Genomic DNA, 27264 nt, shown 5'->3' with positions numbered 1-27264 from the left:
GGGATTAGTTTCTCATGTCTGTATCAGATTTGCTTTAATAAAATCAAAGTTTTGCCTAAATTTTACCACATACACTCAAGAGTAATATATATGCTGTCATTTGAATTGGGGCTCAAGCTTGCACTCCTCATCCCACAAAATGTATGGCATAAATAATGGAATATTAGTATGATTTAGTATTTTATTTTCAGGAATCAAACTCCTTTGGGTAGTTCTTGACTAAATATATTATAAATGTCCAAAAAGAATAAGCTAATTAGATTCAGGTGCTTTTTTTCCCCTTCACATTGTAACAATAATATATTATATATATGTTTCTACTATGTGTCTGAAAGTTTAATTTTCTCAAAAAACAAGATGTGCATATGATTAACTTTGTAAAAAGATACTGGAATGGAATGGAGTATTTATTTTTAAACTAAATTCTTAAGGAACCATTCTCTGTAAATAAAAGACTATATTTTCCTCCTCAGTATTTTTGTTCATCTTATCAATTGTATTTTTGTATGTAAACTACATTGTTAAATACTGTAGGTTTCTCTGTTTAAATAATTCTATCTAGGTAACATGTTTTACTTACTCTGCTTTACTGATACAGCTAATAGTGCAGTTCCACTGCGCTTGTTAAAAAAATAGACTCTGTTCTGGGGAGCTGCAAAGAATTAAAATATATGGCTTACAGATGTAAATTTGTTAAAGGTATTTTAATAAATGTTGATTTTGTTTGTGTCTGAAACAGTTTGCACACACTAGTGTGGATGTAGATTTTCTTTAGTTCTGAGGCTACTTTTGACAACCTATCATATTTCCAAATATGAGATACTGAAAAGCTCTTAAATGACTTTTAATAACCCATGAAATAATGTCAAATGAATAGTTAAAATAGTATCTCATAAGTATGTACCTTTCCTGTCTAATATTTGAGCTTCATTTTCTAAGGAAAAAAAATCTGTACATTATATTATCATTTTCTCTGTGTTTTACCCTATTGTTGTATTACCCTAGACTGAGAGACTGGGAAACATTACTGTGGACCGTTAGGGATCTTCGTGCCAGTTTCTATACAGTCAGAACAGAAAACATTTACATGTTTAGTATAAAATAATAATTTTGTCTAGTAGCTGACCGTTGGGGGAGTACAGAAACTGGAAGCATCTTGGTCAGCATGGTAGGCAACTGTCTGAAGACTGCTATATTCTGAATAGCATCAAATTTTTTGTTAACATCACGTAAATTTAAGATAGAAAGAATTTGCTTCTTTTGTAGATGTTTCTGAGAACAGCATTAGTGTGCATGTTTCAAAATTGTTACCCTGAGCTAATCAGAGATTGGAATGGTCATTTCAACAGAGAAGAAGAAATGATTAGCAGGGCAAAGATATGCTATGAAGAACCTTGAAAATCATGACAAACTATTCAAAAGAGAGTGTCAGTGGAGATACTCAACAAATCTACAGTGACATGATCAAAACGATGCCTTGGGAAATGATCTCTGCAACAGCATTCCAACAAGGGCAAAACTGCCTTTCTCGTTACAGTAAGAGAATACTGCATTAATTAAGACTGGAGTTGCAAGAGCCTGAACAAGGATTACGGCTATATAAATGGATAGGAGATTCTAAATAGAAATAATAGCCAAGATTTAGACAGTAACTAGAAGTGAAGAACTGTTTGCAATCACTTTTCTGTAGAAGAGAAAGGTATAGATAGCTATTGGGAAGACAAGATGTACATGTAAATGCCACAACAATGAGCATGGACATTGAACTGTTAACTGCATATATAATGAATTAGGTCATCCTAATTAAAATGACCTAAGCCAGAGTAATCCAATTTAGAGAGGCACTTGCTCTTTTTCATTCTCTTGTTATTTATGGCCTAGTTTTTCTCACACAATGAAGTGGTGTACTACAATGCAGATGGATATGATAAGCTTTTTTTGCTTAGAATCCTACTGTTATTAATGAGTGCTTTGCCAAGAAATCAAGTAATAACAAGACTGCTTACCTACATGAACAGTAGTTCAGAACACTGATCTAGTGTTCATCCAAAACCTAAATTTGGCCTTCCAGCCTAAAAGTAATGCAGAAGTCCTAAAATTCTTGAACTGTCCTTATGCCTCATGGAATCGAGCATTTTTTCAGCACATCACAAGGTCTAGCCAAAGAGCAGCATTTGCCATTGCGCTGTGCTGGTTATCCTGAAGGTGAAATACCATACGCAGGGAAGCAAATGCATCAGACAAAGGGTAAGAATAAACCTACATAATAGCACCAAGGTTGAACAGAAGTCCAGAATAGAGAGGCTGACCCTGAGCCCTGAAGTTCTAAAATAAAGGATACTGTTTCAAATGTTCAAAGCTCTCATCTGATCATTACCTTGTTTTATATGCTCTAGAAATCTTCAGTATTTAATTGTTTGTATATTTCAACTCTAGAGTTACTGAAAAGTGATATTTCTTAAATACAGATTGAATTTCTGTTCCACTACTGTTAAATACTGTAATACAAATTGTCTGCTTCTAGTTAATAGGCAGATGAGATTTATACAATTCAATTGCTTACAGATCTGTAAGTATTACAGTCATTTATCCACGGGAGTTAAAATTGTAGATAAAACCATGCAACTGTTTGTAACTTTTTTTGTTTATACATATGCATGTAACTTACTTTGTTTATACATATGCATGTGTTTATAGTTATAAATAAACAAACGTGTGTGCATGTGTATCTCTCTCTCTCTCTAATACAAGCTATACTATTTATATGACAAAAGAAGTTAACCCACATGGATCTAAAATATACAGTAAAAATTTCATACAACCGATTTTTCAAGAAAGGATAGTTAGAACAAAATAAATATTATATTAATAGCTGGAATACTGTAGTTGTTATTGAAGTAATTTAAAAGCAAGTGAACCAATGACAGTGGCATTTGAGGTTTACTTCTGAGAAAACTTTCATCATAGCAGACTGGTGAGGTCTATGTGCATTTTTTTTCATGAAACACATCCCAACGTGCTTTGCAAAATAATGAAATTAACAAAAATATTGTTGAATACACTGGGTCAAACAAAACAATTGCTGATCTCGAGAGTGCCAATACTGAGAGTCAACAGACCAAGGAATTCCAGATGCAAAAAGCGCAAGCCACAAAGACAGCTGAATAGGATACCTGCCTTTCACTTTGCGCTGTGTTTTTGGGGAGGGCGAAAAAATGTTCAAACTGTTTTGCAAGTCTTGGTTTTGCTTTTTCCACGCTTGTTTCATTTGGTTTTGTTTATTTGCTCTGGTTTTTTGCATCTTGCAAATGGTCTGTGATACTTTCATAGATGTTCACATCTTTCCTGTAAGACAGTGGATGAAGAGGTGTGTGGGCTTGAGAAGTTTCTTGTTTCCATTCAGGTTGTATTAGGTATTGGCTACTGCTGGAAATAGTGCTGTCAGTTGTTCTTCCCACACACTCAAGAAAAGTTAGGATTTTCACGTTTGTTCTTTCTGTGTTTCTCTGACAAGAGAAGCTAAAGCACTGCAGCCTACAGATCGCAGGCTCAGAAGGAGTGAGTGCTGATTTAAGTTCTACAACTTACTGTTCCCGAGTGAAACTTCTTTAGGCATGCTGCGCCATCGTGGAAACCCTGTGCAGCTTCTTAAAAAGAGTGCAAGGGGTAAGTGGCGAATAATTTCTTCAGTCTCAGTGTGTTATGAGACTTTTCTCTCCTTTCCTTTTTTTGTGTGGTTTCCTGTTTGTAATTTTTTCTGTCTTCCTCTGTTTGCCTCCCTGTTTTAGAAAACCTTGCGACTTTCATGTACATTTATCCCACTCCCCGATATGTTTGAGGTGTATGAATTCCCAATGCATTAATTCTCTTAGGGTCTGGAGTTCAGTAATTTTGATTTGAAAGATTTAATAAGGATCTTAGAATCTTAAAGGAAAGCACAATGTGAGATGTGTTCTCTGACTACAGAAGTTTTTTCCTAGTGGAAAAATAAGAGACAGAGAGAGAGAGAGAGAGAGAGAAAGAAAGGAAGTGTTCAGCCATGTGAACACTTTCTTGTTTCCTGGTTTAAAGTCATCATCAGAATCTCTCATATAATGATCTTTTTGTTTGTTTGTTTTATGATACATTCCACAACTCCAAAATGAGGATGCAGATCCAAGAAGGGTTTCTGAGACTTCTTCATGCACATGCTTCTGAAATTGTCATCTTTATTGCTTTTAGAATAATATATTGTTGGAAATTATAACAATATCACAAGAATACATCTTTTTCCTACTCATTGCTTGCCATTTGGTGATACTGCCACAGAAAGAAAGCTCTGGGACCATACACTGTCCTGAGAGCAGAAAATGCACCTTAAGCTTTTAAAAGAAATTTCCGATTTCTTCTGGTCTTAAGTATCTTCTAAAATATCAAACCAAATCCAGCTGCGAGTCTATTGTGAAACAATTACATTAAGAAAAATGTGAAGCGAAATCAGAGTCTTCAGAAATTGAGAGAAGAGTTAAGATTCTTAAAAACAGAACAACTCGTATATGAATCTAAAGATCCTATTCCAAGCTAGACAGAAAATCTGGATTTTTTCCAAAGGCAAGATTAAAGTGCGTTCAAAATAAACTTGCATCACACAGCGATTCTAGTTTGTCTTTTTCTTTAAGCAGCACTGAACAACTGAGGATCATTCACCTTACTTTAGCAGACATTTTTTGAAAGAAAAAGAGCAAAGGCGATACTAATTTTTAAGCAATGTGAGCACAAGAAACCTGATGCCAAACTGCCCTTTTTGCTCCTGGGATTGTGTTGAGCTAATTCCCAAGGCATTCTTCTGAAAACGTATCCTTTGGATTAAAAAAAGAAGGCAAAAGAACACCCTCTTGGAACCTACTGTTTTAGTTTCCCCTCTGTGCATCTTCTGGTTTGATTTAGGAATGTGCTGCTTGGTTCCCATGTGGATTGTTGTTGTAGTGTTTATTTTGGAAGGAAAAGTGAGTATACGGTTCACGCCTTAACCTTGTCAAGCTTCCCCCTTACCAACTTGAACTGACACCACAGAAATTCTGAAAGGAAAGGCCACAGCCAAAATTAATCATAAACATTAACCATAAAATATTACTCTTGACCCTACCAAGGGGCAGACCTCTAGGAATAACATCCTGCCCCTTAAGAAAATAACATCCCTCTCCAACTGAGAGGAGCAGACGGTCTCGTCTATGCATGACGGACGTGCTGACCTGTGCCTCGGGGATTAACATCCGATTTCAACTCAGAGGGTAATAAGCACTCCAGGCCTTACATTATGGAAGTCCTTCTCCAAACACAGCCCTATATATGAGCCTTGGCAGCTTCTGCCTTATGTATAAAACGAGTCCTGTCTGAGACTGTGCTATAAGGTTAGCTTTTTATGCAAGGCCAAACGGACTAAGGCTGAAGCTAGAAAAATTATGTCTGCCACCCCACTTTCCAGGCTGTTTTGACCTGCATGAAAACTGTATATACACTTCTGATATACAGTGAGCCCTGAGGAAAGACTACAGTCCATTGCTCCTTTACAGCATTTCACTTGAATCTGTTCCCTGCTCTGTTTATTCTTCAAGGCACAATCCATAGTGTAGAGAAGCTATTTCCATAGCTGTCATGCAATATGTTGTTGAGTAGCAAATTGAATTAATACTAAGGTTAGAAATCTGAAAAGCCCCAAACCAACACATAGTGCTCGATACTGACTTTACTTGGAAAAGAAATAACAGATTAAAGAACTCCCCGTTACTGAAAATAAGCAGAGAAGAGACTTAGGTGCCTAAATCAAGCAAGACTTGCAACATTGAATGAAGCAGCTCCTAAACATCACAAAGAAATCTGCGAATGGAACAATAAACCAGATTGTTTCCCAAGAGATATTGGTTGTGCTGGCACTGACAGTGACAGATTTCAGCAGCAAGATGTTGAATTTATATCCAGGATACACTGCAGATATATTTCTGATGTTGCACTCTTCCCTGAACTCAGTCTCTTGTCAGCAAGGACAAGATGGAAGGAGCACCAAGGAAATGACTTTGTAGAGGGTTCTTCTCAGAAAAAGAAAAGAAAGGAAAGGAAAAGAAAAGAAAATCCCCTCCTCAAAATCACCTTGCCAAATGATTTGGTTTTCCATTTTCCAATATGATCATCAGTCTGAGATGGAAACTGAGCTGCCTGTTGGGGCAGACATTAAGTGGGAAGAGAACTGGGGGGGATAATAGCATGTTATTCATAAATGTTGGTAGTTTCAACAATGATGTGATCATGGTGTTTCATAGAACATTAAAGGAAAAATTTTGCCTTATAACTCTTCTTTTCTCCATGCTGAGACAGAAAGCAGGATTTATCTCATTCATTGAATGAGATTAGTTAAAGAATTAATTTCAGGCTTTTACAATTAAATCAGTGCTAGATTAAAGCTTATTTGCAATTTATATACCACACTGAAGTTCAGGCATGCCCCCAGTGAGTGAACGTGGCAGATTTGCTAGAGATGGCAGAGGTTACTGCAGTAAGATCTCCTGGGTAAACACCTCAAGGCAAATGAATGTTTTCACAGGAATTGATTTGTATTTGAAGATAAGTGTAGCCTGTTCATATCTAACAAATATAAAGTGTACCCTACACAGATGGCTTGCTTCTGGCAACACAATATAACATTTTCTCAAACTGAGTATACTTCTATTTTCGCGCTAATGCCAATACATCACTCCTGTTATTAATAAGCTATTTATACACATTCTGACAGTAGACTAGACTTCATCTTTGAGATCAGTACCTAACTCTCATATTTCTTCCCTCTTGCCCTCTATTTCTTCCCACCATCCATCACACTGACTCTTACTTCCTATCCTATCCTGTGAAATAGACACTACCTTTTTCTTCCATGAAGAGTACAACAGATCAAGGTGGTTCCATGTGTTGGTAAAGATAAATGTGGAGACTAAAATCTTTCCCTGTGTGGCTCCCATTAAATTTCATCAGGGAGCATTTGCACACCTTTCAATTACAAGGCACAAAGGCTAGTGTTGCAATAGATTTTCCGAGTGTCATAACATCATGCCAGTTTTAGGAAACCAGTGCTTCTGCACTCTTCTTAATTGAAATCACATGCAATTTAAAAATCCATGTTTTGTGACTTAGTTGTCCAGTCTATTCAGATAACCCCTTCTCTAACAGTACAAATGGCATATTCATGTCTAAGAGAAGACTGGCAAAAGATGCCTTGAAATTATGCAAACAGTACTTCAATGTATTTATAATAAATAACGATAGTTGACTAGATGTTCTAGGTCCGGAGGTGTGGCAAACAAAGATGAGGCATGAAGATGCATTTGGACCTAAGGCAGTTCTCACTGGGAGAGATTTTTGCTTTTCCCAGCCTCTTTCTGCCTTGAGGTGAGGTAACAAGAAGTCTTCTCAATTTGCACAGTAACATGATAAGAAGAGAAGAATATTTATTATCATGCACCTGTGCATTATGTTTTGTTCTTGATAATGGAACTGAAATATTTCGTTTTGAATGCTATAAGTTTTCTTTTGTTTTAGAAAGAACATTATCGCAGGAAATAAACTTGGTGGTAGAGGAGTAAGGAGGTTGGTGTCTTCTGATAGCCCTTCCACACTATCTGTTTAAAAAATATTGCCAGGATAGCTATTCTATCAGTTGGCTAAACAATGAGAGTTTCGTTGGCAAAGTTCAGAATTTCCTTCAGAGGAAAATTGACTCTGACTTTTTGAACTTTCAGACTAATGGGCTGAGCAAAGTGAAAATAATTGTTTAGAGACATCATACATGGATCTAAGGGACAGATGGCTCTGAACTGTGCCAGGGAATTGTGATAAGACATTCAGGCTACATACCAGGACTTTTTTCTATTTGCTCTTTTTTTAATCACTGTTCTTTCCCTTCCGTTTGTTCTCAGTCTCACTTGCCTTTCATTGTTTCTCAGTAATAGTGAATATATGAGACATTCTGCTAGAAACCTGAGACCACTTGATAATAAGCCTTAAGCTGAGTTCAGCCCACATTCACAGAGCAATGGCCTCCTTGAACATGAAGATGCAAATCGAAGACAAGACTTCTTGGATGTTACAGTTTCTCAGAGGCCTCCATTGCTGTCCATTTGGGGGCAGCTTTCCTTTTAAAACATATTCCCTACACAAAGAATCCTAGAAGCAACTTCGTAGTGAAATTAAAGACCTATGTAGATTACACTCCCAATGCAAGGAAATGGATTAACTTTTCTTTCAACTCCTGCTGCTTACTGTTGATTTAATATATTGTCTTGACTTCTAATAAGGTTATTGAAAGATAAAAGCTGTATAAAGAGCTGTGCCACAGATGCGACAGTCAGAACTTCATATGCAAAATAAAAAGAAACATTATAATAAAAAGAAAATTGAATGTTGCTTGCATAAAATCTGGCTTTGTTTTGATGCATAAAAAGGCAGTGTTCCACACTGAGTTTTTCATGAATGTCTTAAGTATACAACTCTTCTGATGCCACCCCAGTTGCCTATATATAGATCTGTCTTGTGTAAAGAATTTAAAAAGCATTAGAATGGAGAAATCAAAGAGACAATAAATTTTAAACCAATCTTATTGTCTGCTGCCTAAAGTGTTATGAAGATCAAAGTGGAGCAAACATCTGGCATTTGCCTTTCTGCAAAAATTAGATCAAATTACCTACCATAGGATTTAGATCCATTCAGTAAGTTCTTTCAATTGTACACATAGTTTTCTTTCCCCTTTTTATTTGCTAGACCTAACATCCAAAAACTAACATCTTCATCCATTTGGAGTTGAAACAAATTAACATCAAAAATGGAAATATGCATTCCTCATGAACGTCTGTTTCCTGAGGGACAGTCAAGGTCCTTCAGATCCCGAGGGGAGAGGTTCAGCTAGCCTTCCTCTTTGGCATTAAGTTTAATTGTCTAGAAATAAACTTTATGAATACACACAACCTTGTGTTTCTCCCTGAAAAATGAATTCTTTATGCCCACTGTTGTGATTATTTTCATTGTTGACTTTACGTTATAATAATCACTCATTAAAGTGCTTTGTTAAAAAGCTTGGCACACTGGTCCATACTTCTATGTAAAAACTTTGCAAATGTACCTTTTTCAGGCTTCTAAAATATACCTAATGCATTCCTTGGTTTTGGCACGTTTGTTTAGAGAGATAAATATCAAAAGTATTTTATATCTATATAACACAACTTCTTATTCCCCGGATGGAAGAAAACACTAAGCAAAGCTAAGCTTGAGAATACGTATCAGTAATTTACATATAAAAGAGACTGTGTCTTCATATCTCAACAAATTAATTACAAAACATAGAGGTTCAGTAAGGTTTAGCTTAAAATAAAAAATATTAAAGTCTGCAAATTCATCATTAAGGAAATCAAACCATCTTAGTAGTGCTCTGTAGTGATGCCATGCAATAACTATAAAATTATGACTAATGAATTTTAGTGTTCATGTCCCAGATGAGCTGTAACTGATATTAATTCTTTCCAATTGCTTTCTTGCTGGAATCCATATTGATATTACTAGGCAGAAGGATTAGATATAGATCTCAATTGTTCTAGAGATGGAGATACTAATTTAACTTTTGTTCTTTTGATCTCTTGTAATATGAATTGGAATATAGCTGTTTCCATAAGGCATTCTTTAAAAAAGAAACGCAAACATGGCCATTTCAAATTTTATTTGCAGAACTTTTATTGGGAGTCAGTGTAACTTCTCTACTTCATCCACAAGCTATGTGACCTACATCTGTATCGCAGCAAGGAGAAGTTATTGCTTATTACAACTTAGAGGTTTATTTTTTAATGTGATCCCAAGAACTCTTCTTTTATGTTGATATATATTTTGATCCTCACATCTTGCTCCGCAGTCACTTAAAAGCAGCAGATTATGAATTTTATTTCCAATATTTTTAGAAAATAATAGGAGAGTGAGCAAGTGACAGTTAAAATTTCTATACTCCTCCCCCCGCACCCATAAAAGCACAGGGATGACTTCAGGCAGCCAGAAGCCACACATTGTCAAGGGGCACCTTTAAGTCATCAGCTACATTCCCAGGCAGCCAGTGCAGACAGGCTTCAGATGGTTTTATGAAACTGCATTACAAGGTAGCATCAGAAATCTGCACTACTGGGATTGGTTGTGATATGTGTATATTGCTGTGTATTTCTAGTTTACGTCTCAGCTGATAAATAAAAAATAAAGCAAGGTGTCTGAGTCTTATTATGGTTAATCCTTTTGATACCTTAAGGCCAAGATCTGATGGTTATTAAAAATCTGTAGCAATAATATCTCCAGTGTTTTGACTGAATCCTAATAGACATTAATTTTTACACTCCCTGCGTTTCCCTTTAAAATCCTTTGATTAATGCAGCTATTCAGGTAAGCAGAATTACTCAGAAATAATTTTGGACCTTGTATTGCTGCTATTAAGTGACTATTGTGTTTCAGTAATTAATGAAGTGGTTTCTGAAGCACATTTGAATCATTTGGAGGGAATAAGAGCTATGTTCATTAAAAAGAGAAGAAAAGTGTGTGTAAGTGGAACACTGGCTAAGCAAATGTACATGCTAGTCTCATCCTTCTAGCAATGACTTGATGTTTCTTTTTCAGGAAATCTTTTGGAACTAATGGCTCTGGTTCAAGCTTGTATATGAGACAGCACAAAGAAACATGAGTCCCCAAGGGTACCACTCTCCAGTGCTTCCTTTTCTGCACAGGAGAGGGTAAATTACTGCATCATTTCTGCAAATGCAATGTTCTTTTTCCTCCGCAGGCAATGCTGCTGACAGGCAGCTGGAGTGGAGCCACGATGCTGCCTGTTCCACTGACCCATCCAGAACCCGCCATACCTACTGTGCGCATGTGTTGCTCAGCTGTCTTGCACATGCTCAGCAGATCTGACATGCTCTCGAAGCCTTAGTCTTATTACGTGTGTGCAAATCAACTGCACAGCACATGGGTATCAGAACACACACTGACAGGAATCCCAAGCAGAAATCTAGCCTCCCTTACGGGAGGAAGGAAAAAAAGTCTTACTTCTATTTCCCTGAAAACTTAAGATGTGTGGATTTTCTCTCTCCCTCATCTTCTTTTGTTCAGTGTCACCATCTACAAAACACATGGGACTTCACAGTGGATGCATCTTCAATTCAAAGTTGCTACGTAGGCCAAAAGTAAGTTATAATGACTGTCTTTCTTTATTAGCATATAAATAATAACACCATAGTACAAGAAAGTACTGAAAAGGTAAGTCCAGGAGGTTTTTCTCTGTTTTTCTCTTTGTTTTAAATCTTCAAATAAAGATATATATGCATATCTTTTCATTGAAATGTACTGTGTCCAATTGTACCCGTGTCTCAGACCAGAACAGATCAATTGCCTTTTAGAAATAATGATTCAGAAAATTTTGGAAGCACAGAAAAGCTAGAAGTGAACGAAGATCTAAACAACAGCCTTCAGAAAAAGCTAGACCTAAAAAGCCACAAACAAACAGTACTACATAGACTGGTCAGCTCCACATCTCACAGGGGCTTAGTATGAAGAAAAACGCACAGGATCTTGTCACCACTCTGCTTTTCAGAACTGGAAACTGGACGTCTGAATCTTTCCTTTGGCTGTCTGTGTGTGCTAACGGAAGACACTGCCTCGCTGGTCACTCATAAGATTGTATATCTAACTACACCATTGTCATTCCTTTGAACTGAAAGGTATATCTCTGAAAATTATTGGCATTTTATTTCTGCTCAGAGGACTGTGTGAAATGAAAGACTGTTCTCCGTCCCGCCCAGTGAGATGGTGGTCCCTATCAGAGAAGCTCTCATCGCAAAGGCAGCAAATGGCACCATTACTGAAGACAGTAGGTTAGCGCAGGGACCAGGACTGACCGATTGATTCCCTCACAGGTCTGACAGAGTGGCAGGGTGGAATGATATAATTTACACTGCTATTGCCCATCTCCCACCTGCTGAGTGGAAAGTTCAGAGTAATCCATTCCCCGTGGTTGCGGTCTTTCCTCAGTGCTGGCCTTCTTTAAGTGCCATCAGCAGGGATGGAGAAGTTAAAAGGTAATGACAAACCTTTATGTACTCTTTATCATTATTTTTCGTCTTCTCTTTTCCTATTTACAGCTTCAGAAGCGTTATGTTGCAAAAGTGGTCCCTACACTTTTGTAAAAGTGGGAGTGACACATAAATAGAAAACTGAGGTAAGGTGTAAGGCAGGCTCACTGAATCCAACTTTAACTCTACAACAATTCAAGTTTGATTTATATTTTGCAATGTCACTATACGGTTTACAAGGAGAAAAGTGCAAGTAAAGATTGAGATTTTCCTTCTATAAATTGTGGAAGGGTGAGGGGGAAGTGACAGAGCTCATTTAAAAACCTTATTGAAGTAGCCGTGGTGAATGATGGTGCCATTGCTTGTCTCTGTGTCTCACTGTCATAATGTCAGCCATTTTATAATTAGAAGAAACCACAGAAGTCAGAGTAAAGTACAACAGATCAAGAAGGAGATGGAAATTTAAGGAAGAAATGAAAAAAAAAAACCAATAGAAATGGGCTGGAGAAGATTTTTTTATTTATTTGTTACTAGTAGTTAAAATGATGTACAAAATGCTGGGAAGAAAAAACTCCAATTCTATTCAGTTACAAAATAATTAAAACTTCATTTTAAACCAAGTTTTGCTTTGTGAGACCGAGCATGAAAATACCGCAGCCTTAGGTTATATAGTCCATTGTTTTTAGAATAAAGCAGACATTTAAATACATATTGTGGTTGATATTAAATATCTTGTATAATTGCAAGTTAGCAGAACTTTCTTACTCTCAGGCAATAACTAGCAATTCATAAAAGTTCTTTGTATAAAATTTACATATTTATGGGTGGGATCTGCCTCAAGGGGAGTTCCTTTGTGATCTATGCATAGGCTGTTTTGGAACACAAAGATCAATTTTCCTTCAGAATGCTAACCTAATGTTAAATAAAGGAGCTAGTAATGTCTAAAGCTTTGCTTAATGTCTAAGGGTTTAGAGACACAGCAGCCTAGGATGAAATCCTATCACTGTTAAAGACAATAGGAGTTTTGCTATCAGCTTCGAATGAAGATAAAATTTCTTTCTTAAGGTTTGCCCATTTACTGCAGAAACATTAGCTAGTATACAACTTTCAGCAAAGATTGAGATCAGCCCTTGCACCTCCAAACCAACTCAAAAAAGTAATTTAAAGGAAAACAACCCCTGTAAGTTATCTTTGAAAAAGGATTTGTATTAATAATAACATTAAATATCCATATCTTTCTGTTTAACTATTCACATTCCACACAGTGGAAATCTACCTCCTGTAATTCCAGATTTTAAAACTGGATTTTAAAATCCGTGAATAAATGTGTCAAACCTGCTGAATGAGAGTATACCAGATGCAATGCATTTTAATAACACAAAACAATGAGTTGCAATCTCTTAATTTTACAGATGCAGACCTGATAGCAATGTATTTTACAGTAAAAATACATTAATTGCAGAGATGTAGGATACGGCTGATAATTGCACAATACATTGTGTAGCGGCTGTGGCTTTAATATAATGACTGCACATTTTATGCATCTGTGACATGCCACTGTACATTTTTGCTGTTGGACATGTTAATATGAGCAGAAATGTCTTCCTCACAGCTCAATGGACAGAAATACCTTCAGGACAACCAGCCTGTGGCTGAGAGAGGCATTTGGCGTGAGAAAGAGCAGCAGCACCGATAGCAGATACCAAAGCGTATCGTGGCTGAATGGCAAACGCAGTCCTGGACTGCAGAAGCCCCATCGCACAGTTAACGTGGACCTGCCTCTCCTGTCGCTCACGTCAGCAGAGGCTGCCTTACGGCCCAGTGCCAACGCTACCTGAGACAGTCGGCACAGGAACACGCAGTTTCTTGGGTGTGAAACCATGAGCGGGCTTTTCTCTCAGGGTGCCCTAGGCACGGCTCGCGGCTGGGACGCGGCAGCTCCTTCAGAAGCCAGCGCCTCGGCAAGCACGAGGGTTTGCACCCCGCGAGAGCCAGCCGCGAGGCAAGGGCTCGCTCCCACCGCCCCCGGCGAAGGGGCAGGGCGGCTGCCTCCCAGGACAGGCGGCCCGGGGCCACCTACGTGCAGCAGCTTCTTCTGTGGGCCCTTCTGCGCGCTTGTCCAAAGCCACGCTCTGCTCTAGCTTCAGCACCTACTCCCCAAGGACAGAAAACGCGGGACAATCTCACAGGTGAGGCACACGGAGCTGTTGGAAGTCGTGTGTCCCCTTTCATGTCCCGTTCCCCCCCGCCCCCCAGTGAGAGGGGCAGTTAGCCTTTAATTTTCAGGAAATTCTCTTTACTTAGTCCAAATCCTGTTTAAATGCAAGCCTGTGGTAAAAGATATAAAAAGAGGATTATTGCTGGCAAAGCTCTGCATGTCTTTTTCAACAAACTGCATGCCTGTGGCAGAGCTAAAATAACAATAACAAGGCAATGTTTACTAGCCATGGATGTCGTGTCTTTTGTCTCTTGTGTGGTTATTGCATTTGCAGTCACATGATGCTTGTTTTAATTTTTGCTTTGCTCTTTATGTGCTAAATTACTGCCATTTTGTACTTGATCTCGGTTAGCAAGATTTCTGCGCTGTGGTATGTGTGTGAAAAAGAGCAGAGAGTTCAGATACACACAATGGAGTAGGCATACTCACTGTGTGCTTGTATAGATACCAGTGAGTAAAAGATACTGCGTGTATATATATATATGTAAATATGAAGAATAACTGATATCTGAAATACAAGACATCCAATGGATCTAGTGGCACAAGAATGGGTTTTGCTCAACATCGCCATTAGAATTCAGACATATATTTATAGTCTTGTATATAGTTTCTCTTTAATTTATGTAATATATGAATAAGTCTATAAATTAAAGCAAAACGTAAACAGAAGACAGTATCTCTTTCTGTGTCTTGCTATTTATGTATCTTTCTTTTTCCTCCCATTTGTATTCCCCCATCTACTTACTTCGACCCTTTTCCTTCTAACTTGCTGCTAACTTGTGTTTTCTATCCACCTATACTGATTTTTTTCATACTCCTGCTTCCCACCATTGTTCTGCCAACATGGCTTCTGGAGAACAGTGGTTTTTTGAAGAAGCATGTTAGAAACTCCCGACACAGCTGTTATTTTCCGTGATGTTTTGCTATGCCTTAACTGCTTTTAGCCTACTTTATATTTAAGAGTAGATTCATGCTTTCAAACTTATTGTCCACTCACTGTGATGTTTCTCTTAATACAATAAAAGCAAATAGCACGGCAGGTGAACATTAGCAAAAGCCACAGCTCCACTTTCCCAGTAAGTGCACTAGGAAAGGATGCACAGGAAGAAAACTAAGGATGTGCACTAGGAAACCTGATTATTGTGATGTTGAGCCTGTGGGTAAATAGATTTTAATGTTTCATACCCCTGTGAAAAAGAATTTTACCATAGTGAACATGCATCTATTTGCTTACACACATTCCTTTTTTTTCTTGCACACAAACACACACATGCATGTCCTTCCCTTATGTCCATTTTTGGGGTTTTTTTTTTCAAATAATTCACTAGGTTCCTCTCAGTTGTGTCCAGCCCTGAAAGTATGCTAGTTTGTGCCACTCACTCTCACACTACCAATGACTGCGTACGGTCCGAGGGCAGTCAGTATAATACTCTCCTCAGGTTAGTCCAAGTCGATAGATATACACCGGCATTCCTTAACGCGGGTGATTCTTTTCTTCTTTCTAGGCGGCTGAAGCTCGGGGCAGTTCAGTGTAACAGTCATGGTGGTAAATTTCTTGGGCTTGCAGAAAGAACAAGATTGGAAAGAGCCTTCTTCTTTGCGAACATGCCTTGGGATGTAGAAAGAATTGCATTGGCCGTAGCAGAACCTGTTGATAATGGTACGACTGTTGCAGCCTTCTTCATGGATAGTTTGTTTGAGGGGTTGAGTTTTACACCAATCCCGTTTTAGGTATTTGCGCTCGGTGATGTGCAGTGCCTCCTGACTAGACTCCAGCACCTCTTCGGCAGGCATTGAAGTGCCTTTCCCTCGCTCTCGCTGCCTAGAGCCCGGCTGCTGCTGTGTCTGCGTTTGCTCTGAATCATTGGGCTGATCCTTGTCAGGAGGAGGGATAGCACCTTGAGATCCACGATTCCTCTTTCTCCCTTCTGCTGTCGGTAACAGAAATCCCACCAGAAGAAACACAGCACCGACGGCACACAGTATGCGGACCATCCTATACAGAGGAGGTTGAGGAAATAAAGCACAGTTGTGGATTTCAGACATCATCACAAGTCACATATATAGGAAATCTTCAGGTCTATAGAAGAAATGTGTGCATATGTGTGTATACACCTATACAAGATAAGTATTCAGTCTTTACCAGCGGGAAAGCTATTTCAGAATTACCAGGTAGTTAAAACTTCCATATATGGTGATTCAAAGTCAGAGGTTAAAGCAAGTCCAAACAGAATTTAGTTTTGTGTAGCATGCATCTATTTCTAGCTCCTTTCTCCATGTATATTACCCTGTTTAAGAGTTCCCATTCCCTTCTTATATCTTACTGACATTATGGATGTTGCTCCTGATTTACACTGGTGGAAGAACAGATTTTATATCAGGATTTCTATGAAATGGTTGTCTGCAGTACCAGAGAGCTAAACTCTTTGACTCAGGAGATCTGTTCCAGCTATGTGTTCTTAAGTCAGACTCAGAAGTTTTGTACTGCTTCTTGCATAATATACATACAAGATACGATGTGCATACTGTATCCACCTGTTGTCTGAATTACAGCATCCCAAGCTCTCTCTTACTGCACTGTATTGATCCACTGAGTCCAAGTGTAATGAAGCCTAAGGTAAGAAAGAGATGTGTAACAAGACAGGCAACTAACATAAAAGAAGATATAGGTATAAGCTAAAAGGGATGAGTCTTTAATTTCAAATTACACCTTTTCACACATTACTCTGAATCCATGATAGATGCAGTCCTGGACAGATGCAGTTGAACAGTGTTAAGACATTTTGATATCTCTGAGTTTTAGTCATTATATACAGCATATTACTGAGAGGCCATATGAGGACAGCAGTGTTTCATGCATCACATTAAGTCATGAAGGGTTGTAGCATACAAGAATGTAGTTTGTGCACACAAAACCACTTCAAGCGCAGTAAGTGGAGACAATGAGGTTCTTCAAAACTGCACTCCTGCTCCAAACCTAATTACTGGTGTAGGAATAGCCTTTCTCTCCTTCCTTGTTCTTGGTGGTCCAGTTTTTCTCCATCATTTCTGGTAGTTCCCAAAGCTCTGACATCTTCTGGCTGCTCAGTCAGCTCAAGACACCAACAAACGGGGAAGAAAGTCATCACTCATCACACCTTCCACAAGCACCACACTCTCCGTGGTGTTTCAGAACGCGAGGGCTGCGGCAGCCAGCAAGATGGCTCGGAGAGTTGGGGTGGGACTCAGGATCCTCCTGGGGGGGGGCTTGGGAAAAGCCCCTGGAAAGGGCTCTTTGCAGTTCTACTATTTCATGGGTTTTTTTGCAAGCAGTCAAAGAGGTGTATACATTAAAAAGGGAAGAACTGGGAAGAAAAAAGGGGAAGCTGGTCTCTTCTGCCTGCTTAGAGTGCTGTAGTTGTATCCCTTATTTGACTAGCTCTACCACTAAAGGGCCAAACAGTTTCTCAACTGAAGAGTTTTGCTTATGTTACTAACCAGCAAACATACATGAAACTAAGGGGAATTTCCTGTACTATTTTACCTGCTCTGCCTAAAGCGACGTAACTGGGCAGAAAAGCAGCTGGATGCCAACTCTGCAGGGGCAATGTAGAGCCTCAGGAGTGGCTCAGGATGACTGTTACTGCTGCAAAAGGCGTATGTTAACTAACTTCTCAGTTACTAGGTCTTTCCAGTCACCAAATCAAAATAAAATTTGTATTATGCTGTTCAAAAAGCCCTTCTCACTGAAGGGGCTGGGAAAGGAGCTATAATGGTGGAAAAGTGTTACAGGAGCTCTCCATCATATTTAGGGACTTGCTTGTGAATATAGTATTGTGTTTGTCTATGGATTGTTAGCGTACCTAGAATTTATAATATGCGTGATAAGTATATGCATTTGTTTTATTTGTGTGGGTTTATGTACCAGTGCACTTGGAAGGAGATTCAGGCGTGAAGAGAGGGGTGTAAAAATGACACTATAACCGGCTCCCACAGACAACGCGGAAGGGCTGCTTTTAACATCTAAATGAAAAGTTGTACAGAAAGAACACACGATTTTAATAGCCTAACAGCTCTGACACAGAAAGAAAAAAAGCCATTGGGAATTGTAATTGAAGACCCACACAGCATAGTATCACATGTGAGCTTGGACTGCACTTTCGCTGTCTTTTTTCTGTTACAATCTCAATTTTATTTAAACACGTTTCTTTTTAACTTTACTGTTCTTTAAAAAAAATTTTTAAAGACTAGGACAGTTATAAAACAGTGCTTATTTCCTCGAGATGAGAATGACTTCTTCCAGAGCTGTTTCCATTTCTCTGGTGACTGTGTACCGACACTGTATGCCGACAGTATTTTAATATCAATATTAATTTACTCAACATGGCACCAGAGCCTTAAGGAAAAAAAGCCATGCATGCAACAGAAAATAAAACGCCAGTTTCTAAGCAGTGCCGGGAAACTTCAGGTATTTGTTTAGTGTCCCATAATTCAGTTGATGTTTTGCCAATACACATATTCCTGAACCACTTTTATTTCTAAAACAGGTTATAGTGCTCCACCTTTTTGTTTCATAAATGCACAGCTGGTTACACAGTCATTTAAGGTCTAGTCATCTGAAAATGAAGTGTACTTTGGGACAGGAATCTAGGGAAAACTCGATGGTAATGTTTACAATTGTAAGATCTGTCTCCCAAATTCATGCATCTTTATTAAGCATTTATTTAACCTTAAGAAAATGTAAGCATGTATTTAAATATAATCCTAAAATGGGGGAGGAAAGAAAATTTTTCACTGTGTTGGTTTACAACCTTAAAGGTGGAGACTATACTGGATGCATAGAAAAGAGATTGTGATTCAAATGAAAATTAGCAGCTCAGCAAAAATGTTTGTTATGGTCACTTCCAAAGTATGTCTAAGAGCAAAAGTAATCCAATCATTTGGGGCTAAATTACAGTTTAAGTATAGACCCGCATATAGCGGTTGTGTGAGCTTCATGACCCCAATAGGGGCTCAAGCAGAAACCTTCTTTGATAGTAATTTATTAAACCCTTATTAAAAATTAATATTATTTTTTTAAAAAGCCAATTTGCAAAGAAAAAGGAGGTGCTATGCCTCAGTAAGGAAAGCAGCCAAAATGCAATGCCCAGATTCTGCACCATCTCTGGTCCCAAAGCAGGGTATTTGCTTACGAGAGAGGACTACACCTCTGGCTACGTTATGGACAGGAATGATTCATCCTTCTATGAATTAGTGTTTCAGAAAGAGTTCCTTAACATCTTTTTTTATTACTGTAAAAAATCAGAACAAGGAACAGTACAAGATAAAGTGACAAAATCAGTGTCATCATACCCAAAGTGTTATCAAAAAGAAAACCCTCCTTAAGTAAATGTTCTTCTCTTTTTCACACCCGTAACTCTGAACAAGTAATAACACCAGAGCTTGGGTAGGAGCTGTGCAGAATCAGGCTGTAAAATATTATATTCAAAATTTCTGCAAAAATTTCAAGAGCGAATTGGATGATACTGGCTTTTGCAGAGGCATTGGCAAAATCAGAATGCTGATTTGAGAACCCTTTGAACTGAGTGATGACTACGAACAAAATGCCAAGTTCAGTTCGTACTTATTTTCCTGCAAATCCACTGAGAGATCCAGAGCATTAACATTTATTTTTCTAAAGAATAACAAAGTACTTCAAAAATCTATTCTTTCTAAACTTCACTGCTGAGTTCAGAGTTCTACTTTCATCATCATCGATTTTATTGTTGACTTCAAACAGGAGCAGAATTAGGCCCTGACAATTATATAACCAAATCTGTGGATATTCTAGAGTCTGAGATCTAATCATCTAAGGCAGATGAGGAATTTTGTGGATTAATACTAGCATCAGTTCATATAGAAGCAAAATCCCTTTCTATTTTATTACTTAATACAATTAAGTTGTAAATTTTTAGTTTAGATGTTTTCTCCTATAAATTAAGAATCTCCAAATGTCAATTTATAAACAGCATTGCCCTACGAGTTCCAAGGCAGAGTCATAAGTTATTACTGAAATTTTTAGCACAGAGCAACATGTTTAAACATGCTGGATGGGATCCTCGTTCTGTTGAAATACACAGCAAAATTCTCACAGACTTCAGTAGGCCCAAAATTTCATCTGTGAACCATATTTATTAGGAAAATATTATGATAAGCCATGGACTCATGTGCTGCACAGAAAACATGAAAAATCATCTGCAGAAGACCTTAATAAAATAGACATACTTGGTGGCTTCTAATACCAGCCAAAGAGACAAAACACAACACTTGAACTATTGAGAAAATCGAAGTAGTTTATGTCCCAAAGGATCAGAATAATTCTATGCCTGGTTTATTACATATGAATTACAGAAATATTCTTACGTAATGTTTTTATAGTCCATCGATCTGTATTTTTAAATACACAAAAAGGCATGGCAATGGCAATTCCTAGAGAACCATAATGTTTTCCAAGACCAAGCTAGCAAAACTAACATCTCTCCTTGGTAGAATTTGGATACATGACCATTTCAGATGATTCCTTCTTGTGAGCCAAGGAGACGGCTTTTCTGAGAAGTGCAATGAACACAGAGAGCAGTACAGGAAAAAGAAAACTGAGAACTTCAAAAATTCCACCTTTCAGGAAGTATCTCTCTGTAGGACATCCTACAGGGTTAAGGGGAAGCTGCACATCATGGTGGGCATGGCTGTTGCCAAACCCAAACTCTGATCGCCCCGGAGGTGCCCATGGAGTTACACAGATTCACTCTTGAAGCTCCCTCCAAAGAGATTTGCTCACAGATCTGTAAAAACACCAAAACAGGTTTGCTACCGCGAACAGCGATGCGTGCTGAAAGGGAGAGAGTCTTCAGGGGAAGCTGTGCCTGTCTCAGTGACACCGCTGTGAGAAAAATAAATGCCCTAGCACAGCTCGGACTGTCTTAAAGAGGAACAGAAAGATGCAGGCACAGACGCCCTTCACGGTTTCTGTAGTGTCTCAACAGCTGCATGCTACTTCGTTGCATCTCAGGCTGTTTCTGCACAGTGCGAAGCGGGGAAAGAAAGCGGCAGTTTCTCTCCTTACAAATCATCACGTGTAGTTGAAAGCGAGCTGTGGCGCAGGGTTTACTGGCACTAGACCCAAAGGTCTCCGCACGTCTCACCAAATGTGTAACTAAACGCAGCAGCATTTTAGCAGGCAGCACGGGCCAGACTGCACGTCGGTGTTTCAGGGACGTCTGCGTTAGGCGAGAAGAGGTTTTCCCGTGCCTTACCGCGTCCCCGGGCTGACTAGCGAAGCGGGGTGGCTTGCGCTCATTTCAGCGGGAGGAACTGAAAACAGGAAACCGGGAGCGAGGCGGCAGTCGCTGCCGACGGCCAGGGAGGGACGTCGGGGCTAAGAAGAAGGGGCAGCGGCCGCGCAGCGCGGCGCGGAGGGGCGCTGGGGGCGGCCCGCGCCCCTTCCCCGCCGCCCGGCCCCGCATGGGACGGGTCGGGACGGGAGGGCCCCGCCGCAGTAAGACGGGGCTGTCACTGAACGCACCCCGGTCGGCTGCGCACAGCAGCGCTGCGGGATCAGCGGGGCCGTCGGGGCAGCGAGGCCGCCGGCTGGGCCCGACCCCCCGCGGGCGCGGACACGGACACGGACACGGACACGGACACGGACACTGCGCGCGGCGGGCCGGCGGCAGCGGCCGGGGTGCCTTCCCGGGAGGCTGGTGCCGGCGGGCGCGCCCGGCGGAGGGCGAGCCCCGTGGAGGTGACTGCCGAGCCGCCGGGCCTCGCTCCAGGGCACCGTCTTCGGTCGGGGTCGGGCGAGGGAACAAACCTTCCCCTGCGGCCGCCCCGTCCCGCCGCGCAGGCGAGCTCGGGCCAGCGGGGCTCCGCGCCCCGCGGGCGGGCGCGCTGCGGGACGGGCTCCGCGGGGGACGGGCAGCCCCGGCCGGGCCAGGCGCCGTCGCAGCGCCCGCGCTGCGCGCTGCTTCCCGGGGCCCGTTAGCAGGGGAAAGGAGGCGCTACGGGAGCGGCGGCCGCAAGAGGCAGCGAGCCGTCGGGGCAGCAGAACCCCTGAGGGCTCCGGGTCAGGTGGGAGGGGAGGACCGGGGAGGCGGCGGAGGGAAAGGCAGGGGGAGAGGAGAGGAGAGGAGCTGAGCGCGGCGACAGAGCCGCCGTGCCTCCCCCGACGGCACCCGGGGCCGGCGCGCCGCTCCGGAGCGGGCCCAGCGAGGCGGGCTCGGCCGGGCGGGACGCGACGGGACGGGGCGGGCAGCGGCGCGGCCGCACCTGGGAGCTGCCCCCGCCCCGCTGCGCGCAGAGGCCGGGCCGGGGTTTTGCCGTGTGCCGGCTGGGCGCCGCATCCAATTTGTCGGGACTGATGCTGTAGGCGGAGATGAGAGGCAGAGCTGACCGGGCTTTTGCAATCCCCGTGTTTGTGTAGGGAGAGGGGTGTAACAGCGCCCTAATCCCCAGTACCGCGGCGGAAACACCGCGGTGTCTGCCCCGCTCCGTCTGGCAGGCGGGACGGGACGGGACGGGAGTCACTCTCGGCTACATTAAGGCGCCCGCGGGTGCTGCGCGGCACCGAGGAAAGGCTCCTCCCATCCCCCCCGAAGGTGGGAGAAGGGCATTGCAAATTTTTCCTCCCGCAGACACTGGCGCCCGGCGCGGCGCGGCGCGGCTCACCTGCGCGGCGGCGGCGGCCCCCGGCGCGGCGGCTCCTCGGCGCGGCGCGGCGGGTCACTCGGCGGAGCGGGTGGCGTGGGAGCCCGCAGCGGCCCGGGAGTCCATAGAGAGGGAGCCTCGGATCCTGCCTACAAATTGCAGCAGCGCCGAGCTGTCTCCCATTTAAATGCCTGCCAGCTGAGATCTGCACTCCAAGCCCCTCCAGATCATTGGACAAGCGCCTCCAAAGCCCGTGTTATCCGCCCCCTTTAACACTTCCATAAACTTCCACCAGGGAAAGCTTTCAGTCATCCAGATAAACACTCGGCTACTCTCCTCTCTTAAGAGAGTCAGTGCTAAAGGTCACCCCCCCCCCCAAGGAATTGTTCCTGGAATGCACAGAAAATTCACATTTTCCATCCCCATTAAAGAATGACATTTAAGAAGAGTTAAATATCTTCCCCCTCCCTCTCCCCCCGCCCCGCTCCCCTTCCATTCATGCCGCGCTGGGCCGTCAGCCGCGCCGAGAGCCGCCCGGGCGCAGGGGCGCTGCCCTGCCCCGAGAGCAGGCCGGGCGGCGGCTTCCGCGGGCACAGCCGGCGCTGGCAGCCCCTCGCCCGGCCTGCTTTGGCCAGCGGGGAGGCAGCGAGCTTCCCGAGCCTCCCCAGCGTAACTTGCAACTTCTGGGGTTTGCCTTCCGCAAATGTGCCCGGACTTAGGCAGCTTTGTCAATAAAACCGGGGCGGAGAGGGAGGGGATTAAAACATGTGGCTGCCGATCTGCGTCCGTGCTCGTAGCTCTTTATCAATGAGGGATATTTTTCTAGCTCCGCGAGAGGCGGGACACCTAGGCTGGGACTTTCCCCTCCCGTCACGGCGTCTCCCGCGGAGGCTGCGGGCTCCGCACGTGCCCGCGACGGGCGGGGAAGGCGGCGGCCCTGCGCTGGCCAAGCGGCCGCCAAGCGCGGGCCAGCGCCGACGGGCTGCGCGGCGGCAGCTGGCGGGGCCGCGCGTCTGCGGAGCGGAGCCCTTCGGCCGCGGGAGAGCCCGGAGAGCCCCGCCCCGCTGTGCGGCCGCCCGGCTTCGCCCGAGCACCCCCGGCGCCCGAGCGCTCCGGCACCGGCTCTCGCCTCGCCGCGGCCGGTAACGCGGAGGGTCGCGACGCCGCGGAGGGCAGGAGGCGCCCGGAGCAGCAGCGGCCCGAGATGCCGGCTGACCCCTCCGCTGACCGAGCGGGGAGGCCGCGCGGCCGGGGCTGGGGCGGGGGGCACGGCGCAGCGGCGGTGCCCGGGGCGCTGCCGGCCCGCGGGGCACAAGCGCCCCCGACGGGCCGCGGCCGCCGGGAGCCGGCGGTGCAGGTGGCATCGCATGCCTTGGGCCTCTTGTAAGCGCTGCGGATCTCGCCTGGCAAACGGAGATTGCTGTTGGCCTGGTTTATGTAGATGTGGAGGACAAGCTAACACCCACGGACCTACTACTTTCGGGATGCTGTTTTAGGCAAGATGCCTAGCTTCTGAATTTTCAGAGTATTTAGCAACAGCTTGCTCTTCAAGGGCAGAGCATGGCACCAATTAGTGCCAGCTGCAGAGAGGAGCGCTCAGCACGTTAGTAAATTGGGCCCGTTGCCTTAAATCAGAAAACAAGGCACCTGTGCTTAGTGATAACCTGGGGGAAAAAAAAATCTCCTCAGTTGCTTGGCCAGCAGTGCGTGTAAGTGCTGCAGAAGCAAAAGGGCAAGCAGCTGTGGTGTAATGGCAGGTGGCAGCATGAGGCAGAAAATGTGCAAGTGTGCAGGGGCTGCTGCAGTTCGGTTACAGTGGGGAGGAAGGATTACTGGCAAAAAATCACAGTAAGTGACATGTAGATGGATGGAAAGAGAGGCTTCGGTAGTTTTCAGGATTTTTCTTTAATTTGCTCAGAAAAGTGCTATTAACCTTCATGGATGTTTGTAATTAGCTAGGGCGCTTCCCTTGTGAGTCCAGACAGAAAGCTACAAGTCTCACCCCTCAGCATGTCAGCAGACTTTATGCTCGTTTTCTTTTTCTCTTGGTAAGCTAGTAGCTGTACTCACATGTGTAGGTAAAGGGGCTATTCCCCTCCTCTCCCCTCTGTCTTTCTCCTTCTCCGAGAAAGCTGCGTAGTGCACCTGTTTGGCTGCTGTGGGAGGAAGCTCTTTCTGCAATTGCCCTGAGCCGCTGCTCCTGCCTGTGCCCGATGTCGGCACTGGCGCCGCGTGTATTTCCATGGGTCACCGTTGGTCTGCAGGCGAGCTGCCTCTTCGCTGTGTTTTTCTGGGATGTAGCTCACACGCAGCTCTGGCGTTCACCTCGCTAGGCGACGATGCTTGCAGGCGTCTGTTGGAGGGTGGTCATCTCCGCTGCTCAGTGCCTCGCCGCTCTCGAGCGTCTGGCTGGAAAGGCGGATAGGGAGTAGGTCTCAGCTTAACTTAACACAAACCAAGATATTTTCTAGGGTGTGTTTCCTGATGTGGAAGCTGTATTTCCTCCTCAAGACCTCTCCTGATTTCTTGCTGGTGAATGCTCCCTGCCGTACTTTCCCGTTTGCTTTATTTTCCTCTGTTTAATCCACAGTGTTTCAAGTCTAGCATCTCAGGTCCAGAAAGACAAATCTTCAGGATTTTCTGATCATTGCAAAGTAGAAGTATTCCTGCAAGATTTGTGCTTGCTCATTTGTAAAAATAAGCCAACTGGGGACCAAAAAAAGTGCTTCATTTTAGTTGTGTTTGCTTGCTTGGGCTGAATGAAGGTAGAATTAGGGGGAAAAAAAGACTTTGTAAAAAGGAAGAAAAACTTATGTCTATTTTTATTTCTTTGTGATTGAGGGGAGGTGGGAAAGACTTGTTGTTCTGTTGACATCAGGTATCCAGATCATTTCCAGCTTGGAAGTTTGTATCACTTTTACTGCGGGACTCTTTAATGAAACATTCTCAGAATTTACTCCAAAGATGAGACCTCATCCAGAGACCAGGTTCTGTTGTCTCCTGGCTAAACAGGCACCCACTGCTTAAAAGAAAATCGCCTTCCCTTTCCTCCCACCCTCAGCCTTATCCACATTTCAAATTCTGTCGATGCTCTAGCTAGTGCCGCTAACTGGAGCTGCAGTTCTGCTGGGGATATTTTGTGTAATTACTTAGTATGAGCAGAAGCCTAGGGGGAACATGCCTATTTTTGTGGTGTGGGTTTGAGCTGAAGAGTTTGGATGTCACAGGGTCGTAACTGTGTGTACTATGAACCTGACTGGATTCAACTACCCGCTCACTATTGTTTTGGGGTTTTTTGCTTTTGTTTTTTAAATTTCCTCTCCCATTTCTTGCTGGTATTCATTGTATGAGTTGCTCTTTGTTTTAGTGGAACAGTAAGAATTGTTTTAAACTTAAAAGAAGCGCTGTACTTAATTCTTGCAGAGAGAAAATGTTATTGGGCCGGGCTCATGTCTGCTGCTGCTAACTTGAGAGCTACTCAATATATCCTCATTGTCAGGACAGTTGGCACCTTGTTAAAAGCCTTTGCAGAGGAGCCAAAGACTGACAGGGGCCAGATCCTTTTCTTCAATGAATTGCAATAGCTAATAATAACTTCAGGGAGATGTAGCTGATTTATGCCAGCTGAGAATCTGGCCCTAATATGCCTAGAAATCAAATGTCTCTCACTCCTAGGCATGTTCTTCTAGGTCAGATGTAAGGCAAGCTGTCTGGGGGAGACTGGGCACATCTGAACGGCTTTAGTTGGTATTCTGAACTCTTCTCTGAAGAAGAGGAAGGAGCTTGGTTGACAGGGCTGTGAATCTGGCACTAATTTACAGGAAAAAAAAAACGTAAAAGAATACATAAAATTCAGCCATTGGTGACAAAATCGCCCATGGTTTCAGTGTTTTATATAAGGCAGCAACTTGAGATACTCCTTCCTTCTGGTAACATTCAAAAGGAGTAGTGTCAAACCACTCTCTTTATGTGTTTTGAAGCAGAAAAGCAGAATAGATGAATATATGCATCTATATACCTGCTTACCCATGTGCCTCAACTTCTTGTTAATACAGAGGTAGTGATGTTTTGCTGTGCTTTCTGCCTTTCGAGATTGCAGTGGTGCAAGAACTTCTGAAAAATCAGGGAGCAAAATGTTAAGGAACGAGCTTTCTGCCCAGCACCACCTTAGCTCTTCTCTTTGAGCTGGCGACCACGTTAGAAGCGAGTTTTGACTGTCCCTGTTGCCCGCTGCTTTGCCATCTGCCACCCGCGGAGGGACGTGAAGGTGTGCGG

At 42.7% G+C, this 27264-nt stretch overlaps 1 protein-coding gene across 1 annotated transcript; it reads right to left on the bottom strand.

Annotated features, from left to right (window-relative positions):
* Nucleotides 1–12618: 12618 nt before the first annotated feature.
* Nucleotides 12619–23412, bottom strand: GREM1 (gremlin 1, DAN family BMP antagonist). Its single transcript, XM_064512436.1, has 2 exons — nt 23011–23412; nt 12619–16327 (listed from the first exon to the last, which is right to left on the bottom strand). Exon 2 carries the CDS (start codon nt 16324–16326, stop codon nt 15772–15774), a length of 555 nt encoding a protein of 184 aa, XP_064368506.1. The 5' UTR covers nt 16327; nt 23011–23412; the 3' UTR covers nt 12619–15771.
* Nucleotides 23413–27264: the final 3852 nt, after the last annotated feature.

This window comes from Dromaius novaehollandiae, chromosome 5, assembly GCF_036370855.1.
Source record: "Dromaius novaehollandiae isolate bDroNov1 chromosome 5, bDroNov1.hap1, whole genome shotgun sequence".
NCBI classification, from domain to species: Eukaryota; Metazoa; Chordata; class Aves; order Casuariiformes; family Dromaiidae; genus Dromaius; species Dromaius novaehollandiae.
Note: the sequence above shows the minus strand (reverse complement) of the source record. Positions and strands in the feature narration are given on the sequence as shown.

Bases quoted from the DNA above. Each gene is read 5' to 3' on its own strand.
- GREM1 (XM_064512436.1), bottom strand. From the start codon at position 16,326: ATGGTCCGCATACTGTGTGCCGTCGGTGCTGTGTTTCTTCTGGTGGGA.